This window comes from Nipponia nippon, unplaced genomic scaffold, assembly GCF_047370975.1.
Source record: "Nipponia nippon isolate SJK-2023a ecotype South Korea unplaced genomic scaffold, ASM4737097v1 scaffold_8, whole genome shotgun sequence".
NCBI classification, from domain to species: Eukaryota; Metazoa; Chordata; class Aves; order Pelecaniformes; family Threskiornithidae; genus Nipponia; species Nipponia nippon.
This window is the reverse complement of record NW_028262402.1, coordinates 45,724,364-45,748,598: the sequence shown is the minus strand read 5'-3', so window position 1 is coordinate 45,748,598 and position 24,235 is coordinate 45,724,364. Positions and strand designations below refer to the sequence as shown.

The window sequence follows — 24,235 nt, the reverse complement described above, 5'->3', positions numbered from 1 at the left end:
TTCCTTTTACTGTAGAGGTGGAGTGTAACTAAGATAAAGCTGAAGACAGCTTGATTTACCCTTTTTTTCAAATAGGGCTATTAAATCACATTCTTACTGTACTCCTCTGTGTTAAATAATCATTGAATGTTTCAGTGAACCCAAGACGGCTGGGACCGAAGGAGCACGAAAGGTCACGTGCGCTACAGCCTTTGAGTCTGAGCCTGTGTTACCCCCAACAAACTGAAAGCCAAACTCTGAATTTGTGTAAATGGCAATTTGGTGACATGCTGTGACAGCGGCAATAAAGAAAGTTGCGTGCTATCACAAAGGCAGAGATAGATTAGCAAGGATGAAGAGGAAAGGAACAGATTTGCAGAATAGTTAAGAAACTTTTAATTGTTCAGCTGCCTTTGCACATGCTCAATACCGCAAAATCAAGCCTTAAGTAACTCACTCAAAACTGCAGTGGCAATTCTCAGACCTGAAAGTAAAATGCAGGAATCTTTGCTACCATACTGTGTCATAAAAGCTGTGTTTGTGCAAGTCGGCTCTACAGGTGCCTCTGCACGTCAATGGAGAAATACTTACAACAGCAGGATGAAGAGAGGAAAAATACATGCTGGGAGACAGCATCTGAAAGCCTTCCAAGAACTCGTAGTGGTCTTGGATCAAAAATTGGTAAGCTGAGGAGACCAAGGAGCTGCTGAACTCGCCCAAGGCCTCCAGCACACACTGGCACCTGCGATGGATCATGCACACCACATCCGAGAAGGCAGTGGCTGCTATAGGTGGACAGAGACTACAGGGCAGTATATGTCAGCACGCCTGCTGAAACGAGGTACCCTGTATGTGACTGTGCACAGCTGCCGGGAAACCCCTGGAGTGGGGGTATGCGCCCCTGCCCCTGAGTGAACGGCTGGGGTTGGCCTCTCCCCTGCTGCTCCAGTTGGGTGACTGCGAGTGTGTGCACTGTGTGAGGCAGTAACTGCATGCGCGATGCAAACAGTTATGTGCTATTAATAATAACAGTCTAATTAATAAACAGTGTTCCAAAAACTGTTGGTTGTGATCTGGTTCTTCCCCTGACTCGACACCCTATCAGTAATATCTACAACACCTGGTACAAAAAAGCCACAAAAGTACATAGGTGTCACCTGGATCTTATAAATCTATATTTTAATCCGGCTGCCGAAGTCCGAGACGACAAAGCTGCTCAGAATTCCTCCCAAAGGCATCCATTATTATATCTCCTGGTCTCTAGTGAGCCCTGTATCAGATCAGATACATTTTTATAGTGTTTTACCAGTATTCGTGAGTACTGGTTTTGGCTGGGATGGAGTGAATTTTCTTCACAGTAGCTGGTATGGTGCTGTGCTCTGGATTTGCAACCAAAATGGTGTTGATAACACAGGGATGCTTTAGCTACTGCTGAACAGTGCTTACACAGGACCAAGGACGTATCAGTTTTCCATGCTGCCCCGCCAGTGAGTAGGCTGGGGGGGTGCAAGAAGCGGGGAAGGGAACCAGCTGGGAGAGCTGACCGCAGTGATACTCCGTACCATATGATGTCGTGCTCAGCAGTAACAGCTGGGGGAAGACGGAAAAATGCGGGGGGGGATGTTCGGAGTGATGGCGTTTGTCTTCCTAAGTAACCTTTACACATGATGAATCTCTGCTTTCCTGGAAATGGCTAAACATCTGCCTGCCAATGCAAAGTACTGAATTGCTTCCTTATTTAGCTTTGCTTGTGCGCACAGCTCTTGCTTCACCTATTAAACCGTCTTTATCTTGACCCACATTTTCTGATTCTCTTCCCCATCCTACTGTGAGGGAGTGACCGAGGGGCTGCATGGGGCTCAGCTGCCTACCGGGGCTAGCCCACAACAGCATGGTAAATCCAGATTTTTCTGACGTTGATTTGCGGAATTACCCAATTTAGAAAAATACAGAAAGTCAAACCCACATCAGATTTGAAGTATAAACGAGGCCTGCCTTTTCCTGTCTTGTTTTCATCTAGCTAACGTTAACAGGTGCAGCCAGACTTAATCCGTGTTTTTTAGGCAGAGCTAAATCTGGCCGGGTTGAGATTTTACGTCTTCGGAAGCGCTGGGGCCTGGGTTCCACCGGCGGACACCGTTCTCCTGGCTGCCTATGGGCGCTTCGCCATTCTAAGGCCTGCCAGCCCGCGGGCCGGGCTAGGCCGCAGGCCCTGCGGGCCCCAGAGGCCAGGGAGGCCTGCCCGGAGAGGCAGCCGGGGAGACCCTCCCGCTCGGCCGCCATGGAGACGTTAACGGTCGCTTCCCCAGCGCGCGCCAACCCCTCCCCCCGTAGGCCTCGCGCCAGCCGCCGGCGGGGGACGGCGCGGGGCGGGGCGAGGCGCGCGGGGGCGGGGCTGGCGGGCGGAGTGGGCGGAGCCGTGCGCCGCGCCGAATGCGGCGCGAGGGCTGGCGGCCGGAGCGCGGCGGGAGGGGGCGTGGTGCCGCCCGCGCGCCCGGCTCCCCCCCGCCCCCGCCCCCGCCCCGGTGTTGTTGTCTCTTTACGGCCGCGGCCGGGGGCTCTCGCGAGATCGGCGTTGGCGCCGTGACCTCCATGTGAGAGCGGCGGCGCCTGGTAAACACTCCCCGGGGTCGGGAGATGGCTCCCGGCGGCGCCCGTTAGCCCTGGCCGCGGCGCTTCCCGCCAGCCTCCGCCTCGCCTGGTGCTGCCCCGGGGGGCTCGCGGCGCGGGCGATCGGGAAGCGGCGGGGGACCGGCTCGGGTCTCTTTCCCTCTCCGCGCCCCTGGGAGCGGGGACAGCGGCCCGGCGGGCGGGGAGGCTGGCGTCCGTTCCGCGGGATTTGAAAATCCTGGCCCGCTGAGCCGAACAAAGGGCGGGGGAAGCGCCCGGCCCCCCTCCCCTCTCCCCCGCACGCCGCAGACGCGCCCCCGGGGCGCGGACCCCTTTCCCACCCCCTGCCCCGGAGCTCCCTCCCTTCCCCGCGGCCGGCCGAGCGAGGGGAGGGCGCGCACCATGTGGATCCAGGTCCGCACCATAGACGGCACCGAGACCCAGACCATCGACGACCTGAGCCGCCTTACCAAGATCGAGTGCCTGCGGGAGAAGATCCAGGAGACCTTCCGCGTCAGCCCCGACCGCCAGCGCCTCTTCTACCGGGGCAAGCAGGTGAGGCGGAATCGCCCCTACCTGGATGGCGGGGGTGGAGGCCGGTGGGGGCTCTCCCCTTCTCCCGCCCCGCGCGTCCCCTCTCGGGCTCGGCCCTTTGTGTGGCCCGGCGCGGAGGTTCCTTCCCCACCCATGTGTCGTCCGCCGGCTCCGGCTTTTGTTTACTCCCGTCCCGCCGGGCCTAGGGGGAGGTGAGGGGCAGGAGGGGGCCGAGGCGTCTGGCCTTGCAAGGGGCTCCGGGACCCAGCGCGGGTGTTGCCCGCGCCCTGCTGCCCGCCTTTTTCCCCGAAGGCGAGCGGCTGCCGGAGAGGCCCCTTTGTGTGTTTGTTTTCCCACCTGAACGGCGGGAGGCTCCTCCCCCAGCCCCTGCCTCCACCGTTCCGAAGTGACAGGGCGGCCGGAGGGGAGCGAGGGGGAGGACGCCGCTCCGCTCCCCCACCCCACCGCCCCCACCCCACCCCCCCACCCCACCCCCCCCGACGCCGGCGGAGGAGCGCCCAGATCGTGCTTCGCCTTTTTCCCTCCGCCCGCCTTGCCGCTGCCTCGGCCGGGCAGGGGGGAAGCGTGCGGCGGGGGTGTGCGGCGGGCGGTTTCCACGGCGGAACGCCGCCCCCGGGGCCCGCACGTCGGGGCGGGAGGGGGGGGGGGGCGGTGCGAAGTGCGATGTCCCGTCAGTACCCGCTGCGGGGCCGGCGCCGCGCGGCGGAGTAACGGTTTTCGGGGCCCGCCGGCTGGGAACCCCTCCCACCGCCCCGCGTGGGGGGGTCCCGGGGCGGGGACGTGGCGGCGCGGGGCCCGCCGGGGCTCCCGCCTGGGCGGGGCGGCGGCGCGGGCCCGAGTTTGCGCGGGCCCAAGTTGCGCGCCCGGGTCCTCCTCGGCGCGGGGACCGGTGTGTCACGGGTGGGATCGGGGCGGCTGCTGGCGGTCCGGAGCGGCCCCTCCTCCAGACCGGGGCCGGTACTCGGGGGTGACGGGCCGACAGCTTTCTGTGGGCCGGTACTTCCCCTCCGGTGCCAGATACGTTTTGATCCGAATAGATCGCCTCAGGCTGTATCTTTGTTGCTGAAGGGTGTAACCTTTCAAGCTGCATTACATAAAGTATGAGGCGCTGGAGGCGTTAAGTGAGGCACAGCTATTACCGGACAAGAAAGGTATCGGATGCGTGGTCTGTTTCTGGGAGCGTGGCTCTTACGATGCACCTTCTTACAACAGATAAGTGTTGCAGTGTTCACCTAAACTGAGGAATGTGTTGCAGTGTTCACCTAAACTGAGTAATGCAAGGCAGTGAGATTTCTGCCGCAAAACAGGTGAAGTGTGTATCTTTACAAATAAGGGGAAAAAAGGTAAGAAATAGAAATTTGACTACGACTCCAGCAGGTAAGCATTAGTGGCTAGATGGTGAGCCTAGATTGTGAACCCAATAGCAAATCAGTAGATTTTCGTGTTCTACAGATCGGTGAGGGTGAGCATCTGTGAGGACGTCTGTCAAGACCATTACGAACAATCTCATGTTTCTATGAAGGGACCAAATCAAGGAACAACAAGTCTTGAAGCTGTGTAACTTCTTTAGCTTTGTGCTGTGCCAGCGCACCTCGTCTTTCAGCGCAGAGCTTGATGCGGGACACAACGTTTACCTGAGAAGCAGGGAAGATGAACCTGTAACGAGTTGTGCTTTTCTATATAGTCTGTCAGTGGCCAGGCCAATTAGCTTGAACATTTTAATTAACAGATGTCTTGCTTAAGAAAGCAGAATAGTGAAATATTCTAGCTGATGTTGCCTAAATGAGCAGCATTTGTGAGTTTAGTACTTAGTTTATCTAGTTTAGGACACAGTTGGGATTGTGTTCAGTGAAGAGTTAGGGAGTTCTTTTTTATAGCTTCACTCACCATTTATGTCCATTTTCTTGCAATTACCATAATTAATTCTGAAGTTTCCTTGATGGTTATGGATTGCTTTTCTGATCCCATGGTGCTAGTAAGTAGAAAAAAGGTCAGAAGGATTGCTCTTGCACAAGTAAAACTGGATGTTGAGAGACATGAGCAAAGGAAACTGTAAACATCTTCAGCTTTCTCAGGGCTGTGATAAAATAAAAAAGAATAAAAAAGGGCATTTCAATTAAATGTGAGGTGAATAGAAAACAGTATACTGAGGTGAAAACATGGAAAAACTGCAGATTCCTCCATGTGTTGGAAAAACCATTAACTAGTCCAAACTCTTTTCGTATCTTATCTGTTTAGCACTCAGTGTGGTTACATCTGTGCAGTCTGCTAGTAGAATGGTGATCTTGCTACTGAGTACTGCTTACTGTATTCTCTCTGGGAACTTCAAGAAATACTTGGACCTGGCAAGTGGTGGGTACCAGAAGACTGGCTAGATAACCTCCTTTCTTCTGAAAATGGGAGGTGTATGAGGTTATAAGTATACAGAAACTTAAGTGAGTCACCATTTATGGGCTGAATTTCAACAACTTCATGTTCTTAGCTTGCAGTAGAGAACAGCTTCAACTAACGTTTTGAGCTAGAGCTGTTATTTTGAAGTTCCTTAGGAGTGTCCATGTCCAGTTAATGTAATTTGCGGTATACCGTAATTTGCTGTTGTCTGATCTTCAAACACAAATGCAGGACCTTAAGTGGACAGTACTTTGTGCTCCTGTTCTTGAGGGTTAAAATACCGTAGAACTAGTGATGAAAACCTAACATTGTGATTAATGTAGTACTCAAAATTTTTCTTGTAAAACCAGGAAAAACACTACTTGATTGAACAGACTGGTTTCTGGTTTTTAGCTCTTGCTGCCAGAAGGACCTACCATTCACATGTGGCACTGAAGAGTGAGCAAGATAGTATTACGTTATAACTTGGTCTGCTCTGTTGGGACATCTGGACTCTCTGGGGTTCCACATTTTTGCAGAGCTGAATAACTGTTTGTCAGCCGGAGAAGTCAAGTCATTCTGTAGATGGAGGTAGAACTTTCTGAGGAAAAGGAGTAGTAGTGTATGCATAGTTCTTCACTGTGGTGCAATAATCTAGTCTGCAGTTAGCCAGAGAAGTCTACTGAACATAGAAACCTGCAGTGATATCTCTTGCTTTCTTTGTTGAAGAGGTTGGATCATTGGCTGGAAGGAGTTTCTTGGAAGGACACAAATATTTCCCTGTGCTGGAATAAATCGTATCTTAACCTTGCTCCACCATAGATTATTCCCATCTAATGCTTTATCTGTGGTGTTATATGTTAACTCTAAGTAAACTCCTAAATTACAATGCATTGTGTGGAGTTCCTCTGGAATTCAGAAAAGCAACACAAGACAATCTGTCTTCTGGCAGCATACTCTCTGTCTGTCCTAATTGGAAAACCTATATAGCAGTTCTTGATGAGAACAGAAGTTCTCAGTTACGTTCTTGAAAGTGAAGGAGGTATTATTGTAGTGGATGAATTCTTGGCATCTTGACCTACCAGAGCAGATTTTCTATAGGACCAAGCTATAGTCACTGTGGGATTTCTAGCTTTCAGTTACAATGCTGGAAAAATTGAGCAGTAAAAATACATTGAGGTTTATTTAAATTTGAAAACTTGCCAGAGAACTTAAGGATGTCCGGAAGACTGTAGGGGTGTTAATACCAACTTATGTTTCACATAGAACTAAACATGCAGGCTGTTATCGTTCAGCAATATGTATTGTTTATGGAATATAAAAAATAATATAATCTTGTGTTGGCTTCTTCCATCATCCTCTCCCACCCTGCTGGAATTTGAATTCAGTGAAAACTTGTAAATGGCTACTGTTGTTAAAGAAACCATCATCTCAAGTGGCTTTTCCATAGTGCTTACCAGAGTCAGGGAAGAAGGACATTGGAGCTCAAACATTTCTTCCCAGTATATGTAAGAGGCAGTGACTGAAATTGCTTTTGAAGTTGTTAATCTTGTTGGTGAGGAAGACACTCCAAACCCGTTTCATGGGAGACTGAAGTCAGCAGGTGGAAGTGAGAGTATTGAAGCCATTTATTTACTTGATGTGAAAGTTGTTGCAAATCAGGCTTACTTCATTAGAAGAAATGCAGCTCTGCTTTTATGCACAAAAAAGTATGGTAGTATGCATTGTGTTCCTTAGCTGTGCAAAGTGACTCTTAAGTATAGTTTGTCAGGCCCCTGCTATAATGCCCAAGTGTTTAAGGTTTTGTTTCTGTAAATTTAACTGAGATGATAGAGGGGTAGGAGGAGTGGAGGAGATTTATTTTTGCAAGAGAGCACCCTTGTGATAAAGCAGCCTCAGTGAAACACACAGTTATAAATCTGGCAATAGGACATGCCTTGATTTACCTACAGCGTTTCTTGTATGAGACCTCCTTAGCTTCTGCTGACCTGGGCTGGCATGTGAACAGTGGATAGAATCTCGTGTGAGTCTAAGCTTATAAGCTTCAGGTTTGTAAACTGTATGTTTGAGGGCTTCTTACATACTTACAGCTTGGATGAATTTCCAGAAGGATAGGAAAGCATTATTTGTGGAGTCTTTCCCCAAAGAATGGAAGTGCTAAGCCTATTCATAAAACAATCGAGTTTCTTAACACGATCTCTTCCCGGCTTTATTTTGTTTGGAAAATTGTAAACATTTTCAGCTGAAGCTGTCCAAACCCCATCTGCTTCAGGCAGAATCTGGGTGTGAGAAATCTTCAACTGGAGTAATTAAGTTTTATATTTTGGCGAAATAGTTTGAAGAAGTCTTAGAAAGGAAGTGATTGCCATTCTTTCATGAAGCTGGTAGCAAGTAGCTCTGTAGCTAGATGAGAGAGAGTCATCTGGAGTCTTCAGGGCAGATATGATCAGACTGCATTCCAAAATTCCCGAAACATTCATGGAGTGTACTTCAAACTTAGCTGGCAGTAGGGTTGATAGCCCTATTAGTAAGTTTTTGTATATGATTGCAGAAGTTGTGTACTGAAATCAGCTTCTAGTTAAATTTTTACTGTAAAGCTACGAATGCAACTTACCATTCCTTGGTACCATTATTTTTGTTATTCAAAACACTTAAACAAACTGAAGGAAAAGCTGAAGCATATGGGAAAACAGAATACTTTGTACTATTTTGTACATATGACTTCAGTATTAGGAAGCTGGGAAAACATAACTTGTAAGAAATTGCAGCCAGCTTTAAGGCTATATTTTGTGGCACATATATTTATTCATGTAATCTAGTTAGGATAGTTTAGTTCTTGTACTTTTTTTAATTAATCTGGAAGCTTGTGGAAATTGAATGTTTCTTTTTATATTAAAAACCCCCCATGAACCCTTAGATGCAGAACAGACCTGATGTGTGGCCTACACTGACAACTAGATGATGCGGATTTCCAGTGATGGAATGTGATCAAATGTTGATATCATTTATATTGATGGAAGTTATGAGATGATTCTCTTTCTTAAAAGCTGTTAATTGGATCTCTATTCCTAATCATTTAACTGTTAAATTATGTTAAAATGACTGCCCTGATATACTTGGTTGTTGTATTTATTTTTTTTTTAGACTTTTGTTGTTGTTTACGGAAGGTTCAGATAATAACCAGTTCTTCATTACAGGTATCCTTACAAGCTGCAGATAGTCATTTGCTCTCCCTGGCACCACTGTTGCTGAACTTCAGTTGCCTGTGCTATAGAAGTCCATACCATCATACAGGAGGTACTTGACCACTCTCATCTAATCAGCACAGAGATGGATGAGTCTTTCCGTGCTTCTAAGGATTTCAATGCAGCTTTATGTTTTGACATACTTTTTTTTTTTTTTTACAAAAGTATCAGGTAATCTTAAATATCAGCCAGAAGACGCCATGAAATTTTATTTACCTAATTAGAAGACTCCTGAGAACTGCAAAAGAAGAGAAACCTTGGTGCTCTAACTTCATCTTCGAGCTAGAAGTTGATGAGCAAGTGTTCCTTTAATGGGATTTAGAGTTGCATCCAAGAAGAAAATGTCGTATCTAAATTAACAATTTTTTTTCTGTATCTCACCCAGTGATAAAGGAAGGAATAATCTTCAAAACCTGAACTTCTTATTAAAAAGTTCACCTTGGAAGAGGTGCAGACTTGAACCCTGTAGAAGTCATTGGTTGAGACCGAGAATGGCTGCCTTCACCTTGATCTTCTGATTAAGTCAAGAAGTCTTTTCTAACAGCTCTTGACTTTCAGCTGTTTTTGTGTTGGCACTAATTTGTACACTGGAATCTTTTTTGGATTATAGTTAGTCCAGATCAAAAGGTAAAATGTGTTGGTACCACTTGTACGCTCTGCAAATAATTTTGTAGTAATGGTGTAAAAAACCAGTTTTGTTGGAAAATGTGGTCTTAAACTGTAGACTGCTGTACTTTAATTTTAGTTACAGAACTTCAGGAAAAGTGTGAATTTCTTCTTAAAGTTAGTCTTGTTGATTGAGTATGAAGATGACTAATGTACTTTATCATGGTGTTTGTACTGAGATTGATGCATAATTACAGTCAGTGTCAGCAACAAGATTCTATAATTTCTTCCTGGGTTGTGTGGCTTTGTGTAGCATGCCAGACTTCCTCTTTGTGCGGAGAGTTGAAGAAGCACAGCATATTCCCACTGTGCTACGATCAAACTCACTGGTTGTCACTATAGTTGTAGAAAAGCCTTTCTCAGATGCTGGAAACTTCCATATTCTTCCTTCTCTAGGAGTTCCTCTTGCTGTATGCTTTCTGCTGTGTCCTGTGGGAGTCTCTGTAAGACTATGATACCTATCTAGATGACGACGTATTGAGAGTAAGACATTTGATACCATGCAGCGTCACAACTATGTTTTTCCTTGAGTCCAGGGCAGATCATTAGCTGTTGTATGAAACATCTACACAGTCAAAAGGGAGAACACTCTCTGATATAAGGACTAATTTGTGTTACCTTGTTGGTGAGATTTTTGGTGGCATAATGGTCATGTCTTCAAACATGCTTGTAGGCTGCTTTGAAATGTCAATCTTGTGGCAAAAAATTGACAAAACTCAGTCTAATTTGGACCATGTTCTCCAGACAGTAATAACTTGTTTGGTTACTTGTTTTTAAAATGTTGTGATCTGCCTGTATTCTGTTCTAGAGGGTTATGGATCTAGAGTTTGTCAGAGGACTTCCTTGTCCAAATGTTTCACTACTCGTGTGTTCCATTATGATTTCATCACTCTAATAGAGTACTAAGAGAGAGTGAATAAGACAGAGCAATGATTTTTTATCTTTTTTTATTGACAAGTAAATTCTCCTTCTTGAAATGAGGGAATGATCTGCCATTTGCATCTGTTTATCTTTAACAGCAAGTTATGAAGTCCAAACTATTAAGAAATACAAAGTTAACGTGAATCTTGGAGAACAGATTGTCAATGCTAGGGCTTTTAATGAAACTGTGTAAATTAAAGTGCTTCTAGTGGCAAGCAAGAAACATGTTTGTAAAGCCTCAATCTGTTTCTGTTTGGGCTTTGCTTTCATTAAGGAGCTTGTTACAGAGTGAAGGACGAAAACCACTGGTAAGGGTGACATAGGGTTTTGACATAGGGTTTCTTTGGTATTTCTCTCCAAGCAAGATTAAAGTTGTTTCGCATTTAGGAAAATAAACCTTTATTATAGTTAGCTTTTGTGTGAGACTGATCTGTGTTGCTGTTAGGTTTCTATTAGGATCTTTGCTAAAAATGCCAGCAGCAGTAACAAAGGGAGAGTTGGGAGAAAACATTCAGGAGTGCCAAGGTGAAAACAGTATGAACAGGGTGTCTTTATGACTGCACAGTGTATATGCAAAAGCCTCGTTTAAAGCGTGGAGATAGTATAGTCAAGGCCACACTTCAGAAACAGTCTTCTGTAGACCTGTGAGAAGGAGCCACTAAACCTTGTGGATGTGTAGTCTTTGCTTAAAGATGTTCAGGTGTGGTTACTTGCCTTTTTATTCTCTTACTATAATGGATTGTCTGAGTGGAGTTTCATTGTGCAGGGCCAACAATATCTTTTTGGATCCTCAACAGTTACTGATACATCACTCAAAAAATGCCACTGATAGCAGAACTGTCCCATGTGCAAGAAGAAGATGGAATGTTTTAGCAGAATGGTCTCCAGGCAAAATATTTTTTTGACAGAGCAGCATGTATGGGAGCTGCAACAAGTACTGTTGAAACTGGAGTTGCTTGAGGAGGAAGTGGATCTCCTGGAGTTGCAAACACTTAAAGACAGCACATACTAAACATTCCAATTCATATAAAGACAGTAACTTTCTTTATGTGGTTGGCTACTAAATTCCCTTTTATTTAGCTTTTGCCTCTGTTGCAATTGAGACAACTGTACTTCCTTGGGAAACAGTTCCAGTACACAATTATTGTAAAAACATGACCATGTGTCTACTACTGTGAGTGTGGTTAATACATAAATTTAAAGATCCCAGAATCCTAATGCATTCTCTTCAGATACCAGTTAATCCAGGTGTAGGTTACAGTTTTCCATGTGGAATAAAACATATTGTTCGGGTTCTCTTTCAGCTTTGGCAGTGTAAGCAAACTGAGCGCACTTTGTGAATAGCAGAAGTCAATGAGCTAAGTGTCTAATGTTGTGTATTATTGATTATTGAAATTTTCTTGACGTGGGTTGGCCCCCAAAACTCACTGTTATATACTTAAAAGCTGATTTTTGAATTTTCAGTTAGTCTTTTCATTACTAGGTGTTGGCTGGAGAAGTGTTTGAATGCTTCTGTAAAAATATTAAGTGGAATTCACAATTCCAGCAGCCTTCCTGCAGGCAGAAAAAGTTGGCTTTGTACCTCAGTCTTGAGATGGAGAATACTAGAAATTGTAGAAGTCCACTTTGCTTGCTTTCAGTGAGTACCCAGCTGCAAGTTACAGGTTCTTGATTTCTTCAGACTAATTTACCCTCTGGGTAACTCTTGTAAACAACTCTTAACCAAGTTTTTCTACGGAACATGAGCTTGAAGCTCTTTACCTTTACGCATTTCCTGTTAAAGAAATTTGTAGGGTGCATGTAATACCTGTGCAGAATAAAAGATTAATGTCACTTAACTTTTCATCATATTGCGTTAATTAAAGAGCTCTTCTGCATTCGTTATAGTTTCTTTCATCTTTATTGCTAGATGTAGGCACTGCTCTAGTTCTTGGAAAAGAAAACCTCGGCAGATGCTCAAAGGCACACTTCCATAAGTGATTAAAGATCTTGATTGTCAAGTGGAATGGCTGGATTAAGGTGACCCAGGAACTTAACCTCTTGGATCACTCTTTAAGATAAAAACAGTAGGTAATGTGTTCTTACAAGAATGATTACATGCTTTTTTGGGAGGTCTCTGTACATGCCGTAAAATCCATAATGAGCTGTGCTTCTGCTGGGACTTGTAGACAAGTTAATGTGATAGTAATTGGTGAATTACTTGTCAGGCATGTTGTTTTTCTTTCCAAGTAATGTAGTATCATACTGCACTCTGCATGATCATTCATGTTCGTGTAAGTGCAGCTTCTACATGCTTTTAAAGTCATTTGTGCCTTGATGTTACAAGACAGTTCTTCTAACAGTGATAGTAGGTAGGTATCAATTCCAGTATTGCAATGCTACAGCTACTCTTGTGTAGTAGTGTAAGCACAGTGTTGTCTTACCTTTCAGTATTTATAACAACCTTCTCTTAGAAGTATTTTGAAATTGATAGTGTCTATAACACATGATCTATGAAAATACATTTGAAAGATGTGATCTGTTTCTCTACTTATGGATATTTAGTGTAGTGAAAAAGTGTTAGATACAGTAAATCTAGCTGCTCTTTAATGTTACTTCATTCAGAATATGTTAATGAAGTCTTAAAGGCTTTTGAAGCATGCCAGTCATTAAGAGGAAGAAAAATTGAAAGTGAAATCTACTCCTAAGGAAACAAATGCATCTTCTTTTTAATGACAGTAGAATTAGAAGAGCTAGCAAAATTTCATAAATGAAATTGCCTGTTCAGTTATTTTTGCTTTAGTACATATTCTAATCACCCATTAAGAAATTGTGACTGACTTGAATGAGATACAGCTTGATTATCTGGTACTTGCCTGATTACTTTTGTTTCTGGTTTGCATGTATAAAGTTGTGACTGACAAGTGTCCTTAAATGCTTAGTGAATGATTAAGTAAACGTGTAGTGCTTCTTTTCTTTTCATACACTGTCCAGGCAAACATGTTCTCGGGGAATCTTCTTAGTATCTTTATGCAGCAGAACAGGATGAAATTGTTTACCTGTTTATTAAAGTAACTATTGTTAGAAGTGAGCATACCATAAAGCTGACTGGGGGACTGGTCAGCACCTATTCCCACAAATTATCAGACTGTTCTTGATGAAATTTTTTACCTTTCTGGATTGAATATTTAACTTGTCTGTGAGGTTATTTGGGACTCAATTCAGTAATGCTTTCATGGATTTTGATGACGTAGTAAGGCAGTGTTTGCTGGGAAATAACAGGTGTGGTGTTTGTGGGGGGTTGTTTGTGGGTGGGTTTGTTTTTTTGTGGGGTTGTTTTTCTGTTTGTGTTTTGGTTTGGTTTTTTTTTCTGTAGTTCTTTTGGGTAAGAAATACTGTATTCCAGGATTTAAAATGCTAATTGTCTGTAGAAAGGAAGGTATGCCTTTTCTCCTACTGCTTGTTAATATCCAGACATAGTGATAGGTCCTGAATTTTCTGCATTTAATTCTGCTTTAATAATATAATTGGAAAAGTCGTCTTACAGTCCCTGGCCAACTTGGAACAGATATTACTCTATCTGGAGGGACAGGTACATTGTAAAGTGATGTGCTGCATTACTGTTTTCTTACTCTAGTAGTCTGTGAGGTTGTAGCCTTACTGGCCAAGATCCCATTGTTAAATTAACATCAGTAGAGTCAGTATAGTGTCAGTAATTCAAGAAGCAACATCTTATAGTTCTTCTCTCCTTCTGTTGCAGAAGGGAGTTCTTTAAACACTGATTATTTTCCAGCTTTATTACTCCCAAGGATTTCAGTTGTTAGTGATGCAGTAATGCTGGGTATAGGTATACTTGTAGAGACACACATTAGTTCTTGTAGGTCAAACAGCAGTGAACTTGATTTTACTAGTTGAGTTTTTGTGTTTCTGTACTTTCTTCCCAGAAGCAGGCAGTGTTGCAGAGTCATTGACTTGGTTTAAATTTATAGAGTTGCTAATATTCTGGAAATATATTTTTTGCTCGTGCTATAAACACATGCTCTTTCCCTATCACCTTGCCAAACATTACATCCTGCCTCATTTGAAGTGTGCTTATAGTAATCTTATCTCTGTTATTGTGCTTTCAGACTTAAGTGTGACATCACTAGTCATAGAATAGTCTATAGTCATAAAATATTCCTGCAAAGAATACTGATTATAAAAACAAAACAAAAAACCCACAACCACTTGGGCAGAGAACAGAATGCTAGTTCATTATAAAGTAATACTGTAAAACAGCCAACTTTGCAGTCACCAGTTTATTCTGCTGACCATTTAGTTCATGTTCATCAAAGCTGACTTCTTTAAGTCCTATGCAGGAATAGGTAGTCTGTGCATGATGGTGGGTGTGTGCATCACGGAGAAGGCTTCTTCTTATTCAAGGCCTAGCCTAGGTATGTCTTGCTTTCTGAACATGTTAAAATATAAATATAAATATTCCTCGGCAGATTACTTTTACGTCTTCTTTTTTTTTTGCCTCTTTCTCATGCTAATAGGGAGGATTCAGTTGCGGATCGAAGATATGACTTACTTTGCAGTCATAACTGATGAATAGATTGGAAAGACTAGACACAGGACATTTTTTAGTTGAGTGTTAACACTGGTTACCTAGTTATGGTAGATCATTCAGGCTGTTCAGATTTAGATCTTCACTGAATTGGCTTTAAACTGCAGTACCTCAAAATAGTTTTCTGTCAGCCTGCACATGACGTCCTGAGAGAAGGGAAACAATGACAGTATTTCTTGTCTCTCACCTGTGTGTTGCCTACATACCTTCAGTCTACCAGGAGCAAGGTTATCCTTTTCTCTCCACTGCATTAGCTTTCAGAAGATTTCCTCATAGGGTTGTAGAAATTGCACACTAGAACCTCTGCTGCAGCTGGTCCAGTCCAACTGGGACAGAAGAACGGAGCAGAAGTTATGTTATCTCCAACAACATCCAGTTTATTCATTGTTTCAGAAGTGATCGATTTTGCAGATGTACTGCTGAATTTTCTAAAAAAATTTGCAAGAAAAAAATCACGTGGTTGGGGATTGAATCTTCAGAGTGGGCCTAGAGTAGTGCTCAGAGCAGTAGCAGCTCCAGAAATGTGGATCTTCTGCCCACCCCATTTCCGATGTATTATTGCAAGGTGATTGTTTGTCTTTGTTTTGGGTTTACTTGTACTTTGAATCTATGAACAGCTGTTTTTAAACTTCTTTAATAATCTTAACCATGAAAATACAAACTTCTTGTGTCATGACAAGCCCCTGGATCTGGATTGTCATAGGGCTGCAAGAACACTTCTGTCCCCTTTGTTAAAGAGTTGTCAAAAGCATAGGAACGTATGACGTGGTGGGACGGGAAAGGTTACTTAAACTTGCTTAAGTAGCTTGCTACTCAATATGAAGCCCTAGCCTAAAGCTCCAGGCTTATGAGGCAGTGTTGATAGTCACCTGTAGAATAACAGTTGCTGGAGATTTCCATTTTAATACTTGTGTTCATTTAATAGTTACAGCATCAAAATCTTCAGTTATTTGCTGTGTGTTGAACTGGTTTGAAAACAGGCAGCTGAACAAGGGTCGTTCCCATAGCTGTTGATCAGGCAGCTGGGTCAGCTTCAGTTACGTTGAAACTAACTATCAGTACTCCTGTTAACTACTGTACTCACAGGTGGGATATGTAATCAGGAGTAAGGAAACTATTTTTTTTTTTTGCACATCTTAAATTCATGGAAGAACTACTGATTCATTTCTTGTGTGTCAGCTTATGTCCATAACTGTCCTCTGCCCTTCAGAGTTGTTTTGAAAAAGCAGAGGGGATGAAGGAAGAAACGTGTATTCTACTTTTGTCTATCCTGAGATTATTTGAATGTTACAGAAAACTGTATTAGTGAGAAGCTGGAGAATTCCTTCCCTCTTATTTTTTCTGTTCCTTCCTGCTCCCTACTTTTTCCTGTTGTATTGATACTGCCAGTAGGCTTATGAAAACAGATCTGTTTGAAAAGATTCCTGAACCAGTGATGTTGAAAATAGCACCTATTCTGGAAAAATGTTGGGTAATTTTTTGTTGCAAAAGTAGTTTGGAAACATATGGGAGTTTTTTAGTCATGGACGCGTTTCTCTCACTGTAATTTGAAGTAAAATGTAACTAATAAAATTCTAGTTTTGATGTCCCAAAGCAATGCATTATACATTTAGGTAAATTAAATCTCTGCTTCAAAGATGCTGTAGGTGATTAAAAGTGCTTTAATGAGCAAAGCAGCAGTGGTCAGTACTCCCTGTTTTTCTTCTCTCCTAGCATACAACTTGACATTTTTTGGTGTGAGTTTCTTAGCTTAATTGTAGGTAGGTGAGCTCATCAGGTAAAACAAAGATAATAACAAGTATCTTAAAGCTGTGCAGAGTGAGGCCCAAAATAATGTTCAGTAAGCGTGTGCTATAGATGATTAAAAAGTCTATTTCTATTTATATTCTGGTGTTCTACAGGATCTGATTGCATCTGGAATATAGTGGGGCCTGATGTACGAAGTTATGTGAGAGATTGCTACACAGTACATGTTTCTTCAGTTTTATAATAGCTTTTAAACTGACCAGTTAAGACTTACTTTCAGTGAATAATCTTGTTTTGATCTTGGGGTGGGGCGGGCTGGGGAACAGGGAACCTGGCTAAATCTGGAATAAAAATGTTATTGAATACTCTCAATTTAGGAGATGTCCCTTCATAAACCTGGAGGCCCAGTGTAAATTCTTGGTGTTGCTTGCCTCTAAGTGTAGCTGCTCTTGCACAATACTTTCAGATCTTAGTTTTGAAAAGAAAATGTATTTCTATGTGTATGAGGTTTTTTTATATCTAGATGTTTTATTTAAGAAATAGTTGCAAAATATTAGGGAAGTACCAGGTACTGCCTTGCTTTCTAGAAAAGACTGAGAGCGAATTGTGAAATTATGTGGCTGAAATGCACACAACACAATGATTGTTCATTTAAAAATTCTCACATGTATTTCTAGTTATTGCGTACATCATGTAAGTGGCAACATAGATCCTACCTGTTTTTTGATTAGAAAATCACGGCATTATCTTGGATATTGATGCATAATTAAAAGGTCCAAAAGTCTGTAAAGATGCCTGTTTCTAATTTTAAGCCTTTTAGTGGTTTTCATTGGATGAAATCATGGCTGCAGGTAACTTGATGGGAGTTTGTTTTGCATATACTCAAGACATAGGTTTTTATTTACCTGAAATAGATGGCTTGCCTCTTCTGTCTGTACAAGGAAACTACTTATGTACCTCAAGGTAGAATTTTACAAGTATACCTTTCTTTTCACAGCTAGAAGATGGACATACTTTATTTGACTACAATGTTGGACTAAATGACATAGTTCAGCTTTTGATACGTTCTGAATCTGAAGCTCCTACCGCTGCTTCAGTGACAGATCAGGATGGAGAAGTCAATCCCTGTGCTGTTTCCAATTGCAAGAACAAAGTAAAAAAAACAAATAGTGGATCACCCAGTCAGCCATCTACATCATCTCGCTCATTTCTCATTGATCCTGGCATTGGATTGTACAAGGTATGTACAAACTTTAAAAGCTGGAAACTTGCTTCATGCTTGTGGGTTTAATATTATTGCTAAAAAAGTTTGTTTATTGTATAAAAATGTGTATCGTCATTGCTTTCTTTCATGATTTGACGTAATTTCCCAATTTGACATAAGTCAAATTGACTTCATTTAAGCTGACTCTTGCAGAGTCATGAAAGCATCTCTGTACCAGGCTCACTGGTGTTTCATGTTGTGGGAGAGTTCATAAACTGACACATTGTGTTCTCCAAAACATTTAGAGTGCCTGTGAAACGGAAGTAGTTCTGTGAACAGAAGTTAATAAAAACAAAAAAAAAAATCTGTGGAAGAGCATAGCTTTTCCCCTACTTATTTTTTTCAAGCTTGCCAAATACTTGTTTTATACTAATGTTTCAGTGCTGCATTAGAACTAGATAAACTATGGAAATACACATTTTCTTTAAATCGTGTGTGATGTAATGATTGCTGTTTTATTATAGTTTTCTTAGGAATCACGTTTATCATATTGTTAGTTTGTACCTCATTGAATTTTTCGATATTGTCAGGTAGAATTACATCAGAGTACCCGAAGTTTAATTTAAACAGAAAATGGGCAGTTTCCAGATTGCTAGCTCATTGGATATTTAGTAAGATGTGTGTGTATATATAGGGAATGCTAGCATTTTACGTACTGTTTGGGTGTTTCTCTTCGATAAGAAATATCCATAACGATAATTCTTTAGCTGGAAAATGTCCAAAATTACAGAGAGGCAAAAAGAGGTTGAGGCTGCCATATGTATACAAGTTAATTTCAGTTAGAGGAACGCTGTTACTTAGACCTGTCATCTTGATGGGAAGCTGTCTTGGTTTCATGCAGGCCGTTACTTAATGTTTCAGCCATTAAGGACAAGCGGCAAGTTACTTGCTGTATGTTCCTGTAGCATTCTGTGCAGTGAGTTTTATTCATTCTCTGAGGAATCAGGGAGTCAAAAAATCAGTAGCTTGAATATGGAGACACAAGCTTGTGTGCTTGCTTTTTTTTTTTTTTCTTTTATATCCATTTATTACAGTGGGGAAAAACCCCAGTTCTTCAATTGTGACGCTTTACAATTAACCAATGAGTGTAAAAGTTAATACAAGAAAGGATGGGGAGAATAATGGGGAGATGGGAGGCTGCAGAAGATCAGTTGATCAAAGGAAAGGAGTATTAAAATGTATGTTTTTCAAGAATGCTAAAAACTTCACAAATAGTGTCTTAACTTTTTTTCAGGATTAAAACAGAAAATAGAACAGGGAATGGTGATATTGGCAAATATGCTCAAGGAAACCTATTCTGTTGAGTCAGCTGGAATTTTTGCTATCTCTAATACTAGGGACCTAACATTTTCTCCTTCCTTACCTGTGAATTGATTACTTTTTCAGCCAACTATGTTTTTAATATATATATACACGCATACACATGTATATACATGTATACACATGTGTATATGAACAAGGGTACAGTAGTTGCATTCTTTGATATTTGTAGATGACAGTAGGAACATACAGAGAATTTCTATTTACAGAATCAGGAAACTTTTAAGAATATATTTTTAGCCAATAATGTAATTCAAAGGTAGTAAACTTGTTGAATAAAAGTCAATAAAAAAAGGCCATAAACTAAGCTATGTGAGATGGCTAAGTAGATGGATGTATTTAATTATTTTGCATTTTGTTTGTTTGTCAAACAATAAGGAGTTGTCTAGTTATAGGAAGGAATGTTTTTTTTTCTCTCTGAGGAAGGTCCTGTGCCTCACTGGATCTGCATCCAGAGCTACACTCGACAAGATACTGGTTACTTATTCCACATTATGAATTGTCTCAGCCTCTGTGCCCTCCTTTCCCTTTCTGATTTCAGCTACCAAAAGGAAAGGTAGCCAGTATGGAACCTGTAATTTAAAAAAAAAAACCAACATTGTAGAGTTGATACTGGAAATAATAGTTAAAAATAATTAAATTATTGTTAAATGGTTGAAGTAGTGATTTAAATAGAGTTCCTTTGTGTGGTCATTGTATATTACGTAAATCAGAATGCTTTAGCTTGTTTTATATCCCAGTTGTACCTGACATCTGGTATTTAAATGAGTTCTGAAGGACTAGTAGTGGGTGGAATTATGTTCAACTCCTATTCCTTCTTACTAAGACTGAGAATTGTTAGTGGTGTCTGATTTAAGAACTGGGGTCCATCCCAAGGTGGGCTCAGCATGTGTGAAGGACACCACCTTGGTTAAGCAGGGTACCCATGGCTGATCTCCAATGCCAAAAGGAGGAATACAAGACAGGTAACACTGGTTGGGCATGCAGGAATGACGTTAGAAAAAAACAAAGCTCATTCAGAAGCATGTGCATGTTTCCCCTTCTGATTCTCACATAGTCTTCATAACTTCCATCCAAAAATCTCTGGCTGTAGTAAAAACATTTTAGCAGAGAACTCTAACTAGCTTGGAATAAAAAAGACACAAACTGACTCTCTAATTAAAATCAGTATTTGTTTAATACGGTTCACAAAATGCTACTAATAACCCAGTTCTTAAAGAAGACACCACTAACCTAAAATAGCTGTCTGATGTTCCTCAGTGCTCTGTGGTAATAATTATTTGCCCTTACTCTTTACAAAGGTGGTAAGTCTGCTGTGTAAGTATGCACATCAAATTATGGAAGGATGCATTGGAGAGGACCAATGATTAAGGGAGTTTGCACTGGATTTCTTTTTTTAATTTTAGATTTTTTTGTTGTGGATCTGATGATAATTTTTGACTTGCTAACATGGCTTCTCTGGCACTTGAATAACGGGTCACAAGAAGTAGCAGCAGATGGGGGAATCCTTAGTGTGTGTCTCACTCAAATGTGTTTTTGAGAGGAGGAAGTAAAGAAGCACTTTGAGCTACAACTAATTCAAACATGTAAGGTTGTGTAGAGATGCCTTCATGAGGGTTCCTCCTACAAGGGCCAGAATCCACTGTTTATGTTTAAAATAGATTGATAGATTTAAAATTAGGCTGTCCCTCTCTGATCAGTTTATTATGTGGCTGGAATTTTCATTCTGGTAAAAAGCTGTACTTTGAATACTGTAGGTTGTAAGAATAAAAAGAAAAAAATACACGTACGTATTTTACATGGGAGGAGAAGTAAAGGGTTGAGTTTTGGAGTTCGTTTTAAGAAGGTGAATGAAAAGAGTAAAATGCAAAGTATTCCTTTCTTGGGATAAACTTGTTAGCTCAGACTGCCGTTAGTTGCACTTTCAGATACATAAGGACTGCTTCACTCTACATATTGAAAGTTATTGAGTGTGTTTTGGCTTGGTCCTGTGAAAATACAGTAGGATTGTTCAGTTTATAGAAACTAGCCTTTGGGGTTAGTAAGAGTAAGTGTCTGCCACAATATATGTGTATATATGCATATGTACGTATGTATCTCATTGTTTAGTATAGATGTTTTCCATGGTATGGCTGCACAGTAGTCCTGTTGTAGGTTTTTTTTATACTTGATTACTGTTGATGAAGTGTTCTTTTTAAATCTTTTTTTCAGTGTTCTCAGTATTATTAAAGGAACATCTGCTTAATTAGCTGAAGACTTGAGAAAATGAAATATAATTTAGAATAGTAAAGTGGTTTTGTGGCTCAATACCAGTATTACTGTGAGTACAGAAGGGAGAAATTCTGGGAGATAGTTCCATTTCTTACAGTCGTAAGATTTGGTTGACTGTGGTGGCAGCCTGGTTAGGCTCGTTTCTTCCTTCTCTCTCCTCAAGTCTTGAAGGCTTAAAAAAATCTTGCAGACAGAAAGACAGAAGGTTAAAGAAAACTAGCCTTGCTTTTTGAAGTTATGTACAGATTATATTTGTACTACATCTTAATGAGGGAAGAGTAATAAAATACTGAAAGTGCAACATGTTCATGATTGCATGTTACTTGAACTTGCTCAAGCTCAACTAGTTACTAGTGTTGACTGTCTTGCTGATAACGAAGTTAAGCAGTAGCATAGTGAGTTGTCTTATTTTTTTCTTAATTGGGATTATATAAAATAAGCATAAATTCATTATTGAATTTTCCTTTTAGATAAATGAATTGGTGGATGCCCGTGATGTCAGCATTGGAGCCTGGTTTGAAGCTCATATAGAAAACGTTACCCGAGCAACAAAGGGACATAAGAATGGTAAAGCTCAAGGAAAGAGTGGTAACACTTACAAAAGGACTAATGGAAACTTAAGTCAAGATCATTCTAGAGAAAATGCAAATAATTTGGACAGTACACCATCCACATCTTATTCAGACTGTATGGACACTGATGAAGAAGCTATTTATCATATCAAGTACGATGAGTAAGTGCTCCTGATACTATTTTGAGGACATCACGTGTTGTTATTTGGTTTGTATAAACCAAGAATTTCTTGAAGAAGCTTGGAATCAAAGAAAGCAAGTTCAATATTGCAAGCAAGAAAAGTGTTATAAATTTTTTAATAACTTTTTTCAGTTGGATATAGTGAAACCATTGGGAGTAATGATATTTTTCATGCCTAAATACTTGTCAAGTATTAATTTCTTTGTTCTCATGAAACTTAAAATCCACCCTTCTTATATAAGAAAAAGAAACTATATAACTGATCTTTTACTGTGGGTTTTTCCAAGTAAAGTATTGTTTAAATTTTTTAACTATCCCCTGTGTATATTCAATTCTTCTCATTGGAGCTGAAGGAGAACTCTCATGAGAGCAAACTTTGTTACTTGATTTGGATCAGTTTTAGTTCAAATAGAACAACTGTGCACAAAATTGCAGGTCTGCACTTACAGTAAAGGTTTATTATAGATAACTTTGTGACTGAGGGCATGAAATTGATTCTGAACTGGAGAGAGGGCATTAAGGCTGGGTTGTGGTTTTTTTTTTCTGTTTGTTTGTTTCTTTAGTAAAAACAAATTCCAGAGCCTGCAATGTGTGGGTGGGAAACCCTGAGTCTGAAGGGATTTCTTATTTATGAACAGCTTTTGCACCACTTCGTTTGCTTGAGAAATTAGTCAGGATTTTTTTTTTTTTAATAACATCGGTTAAAGCATTAAATTAAGCTTCTGAACGAATGAAACTTCAAGTGAGTTAAGGATTTTTAATTTTTGGTACTGAGATTGTTAAAAATCCTGTAGTTTGTGCAATGTAAGATTCAGGTAGAAGGATGCAAAGTATGTTCAGTATTAACTAAATGTAGATTTCCAAAATACGTTTTTAGAGCAGCTATTTCAACTTTAGTAATTTTAATATGTAACTGCGAATCTGACTTACAAAGAGCGTTTTTTTGTTGCTCTTACTAGTGGCAGATACAACTTAATGCGCTTTTTTAACTCTATATTGAGTTCAGATTCTATATCTGCAACTGTGTACGTTTTCTACTTAAAATGTTAGAGAATTACAAAGGTGGAAGTAGAAATGTAGATATTTCATTGAATATTGCAAGAAATACATGAAAATAAGTTAGTCAACCAGTATTATGAAAATGAAAATATTTTCTCTTGAAATTACATGTCTATTGTGGTGTGATTTCAAAGACCTGGCGTTAAGATTACCTAATTTTACAATACTGAGGATATATGTAGGTTAGCCATGGGCAAACATTTCTGAGAAACAGTGTTTGTAACTGTTGCAGTAAAGTTATGTTCCTTTTTTGTAGATACAGTTGTTTTTCATGAGCTAAAAGTATAGAAGTAGAAAATGTTTTGCAACAGGTCTGATTTTTCTTTGACATATTCACACTAAAGAAAGAGAAGATTGACCTCTCTTTATGTGTACTTTGGGATCTAGCTGTTCCCTTTCAGCAGGTGGAGACAGTCTTTTTACTCTAAGATTATGCTTAGCAGTTGTATATTCTTAGCCAACAGAATTAGGTACGGCACAGCAACACAGTGTTGCAAGGTAGTCATTGAAGTCACAGTTATTTAACTGATCAGTCTAAGGTATTGGAAGTTTGAGTTTTTGGAAAGAAAAACTATTGGAAGTCTTTCTGGAAAGTGAGACTTGTACAGTTATCAGTGATTGGGTTTTTGATGAACGTTACTGACCATTGGTGCAAATCTTTCAGTGTCTCACTTCTTTCTTTTAGTGTTACCTAACATGCATATTCATATAGTAGCTATGTGTGCACTCATACCACTTTATTTTCATACATTAGTGTTTACCTCTTTTGTATCTGTAGACTACGTATGTATCCTGCCACCTATATGCTTGATGTGGATAAATAGGGAGGTCATGGTGTGCTTTGCCACACAGTTGTTCTCTGCTCCAGAAGTTGTTTCATATAAATTATAT

The 24,235-nt window shown here is 41.0% G+C and overlaps 1 protein-coding gene and 1 long non-coding RNA gene across 6 annotated transcripts in view; both read left to right on the top strand.

Annotated features, from left to right (window-relative positions):
* Positions 1–2,419: 2,419 nt before the first annotated feature.
* UHRF2 (ubiquitin like with PHD and ring finger domains 2) overlaps positions 2,420–24,235 on the top strand; it is a 93,341-nt gene continuing 71,525 nt past the window's right edge. For 2 of the 4 annotated variants that reach the window (XM_087742747.1, XM_087742746.1), the window contains exons 1-3: positions 2,420–3,144; positions 17,675–17,917; positions 22,003–22,265. In XM_087742747.1, the coding sequence (XP_087598873.1) occupies positions 2,992–3,144; positions 17,675–17,917; positions 22,003–22,265 (659 nt within the window). In that variant the 5' untranslated portion in view covers positions 2,420–2,991. The remainder of the gene's footprint in view (positions 3,145–17,674; positions 17,918–22,002; positions 22,266–24,235) is intronic. The other 2 variants (XM_087742745.1, XM_087742744.1) reach the window with 1 other exon arrangement.
* On the top strand, positions 4,402–8,957 carry LOC148050587 (uncharacterized). Of its 2 annotated transcripts, none has more exons than XR_015701138.1 (4): positions 4,402–4,802; positions 5,383–5,496; positions 8,712–8,811; positions 8,925–8,957. It is a non-coding gene; the product is annotated as an uncharacterized LOC148050587 (long non-coding RNA). The 2 variants fall into 2 exon arrangements; XR_015701139.1 differs by having other exon boundaries at positions 4,402–4,831.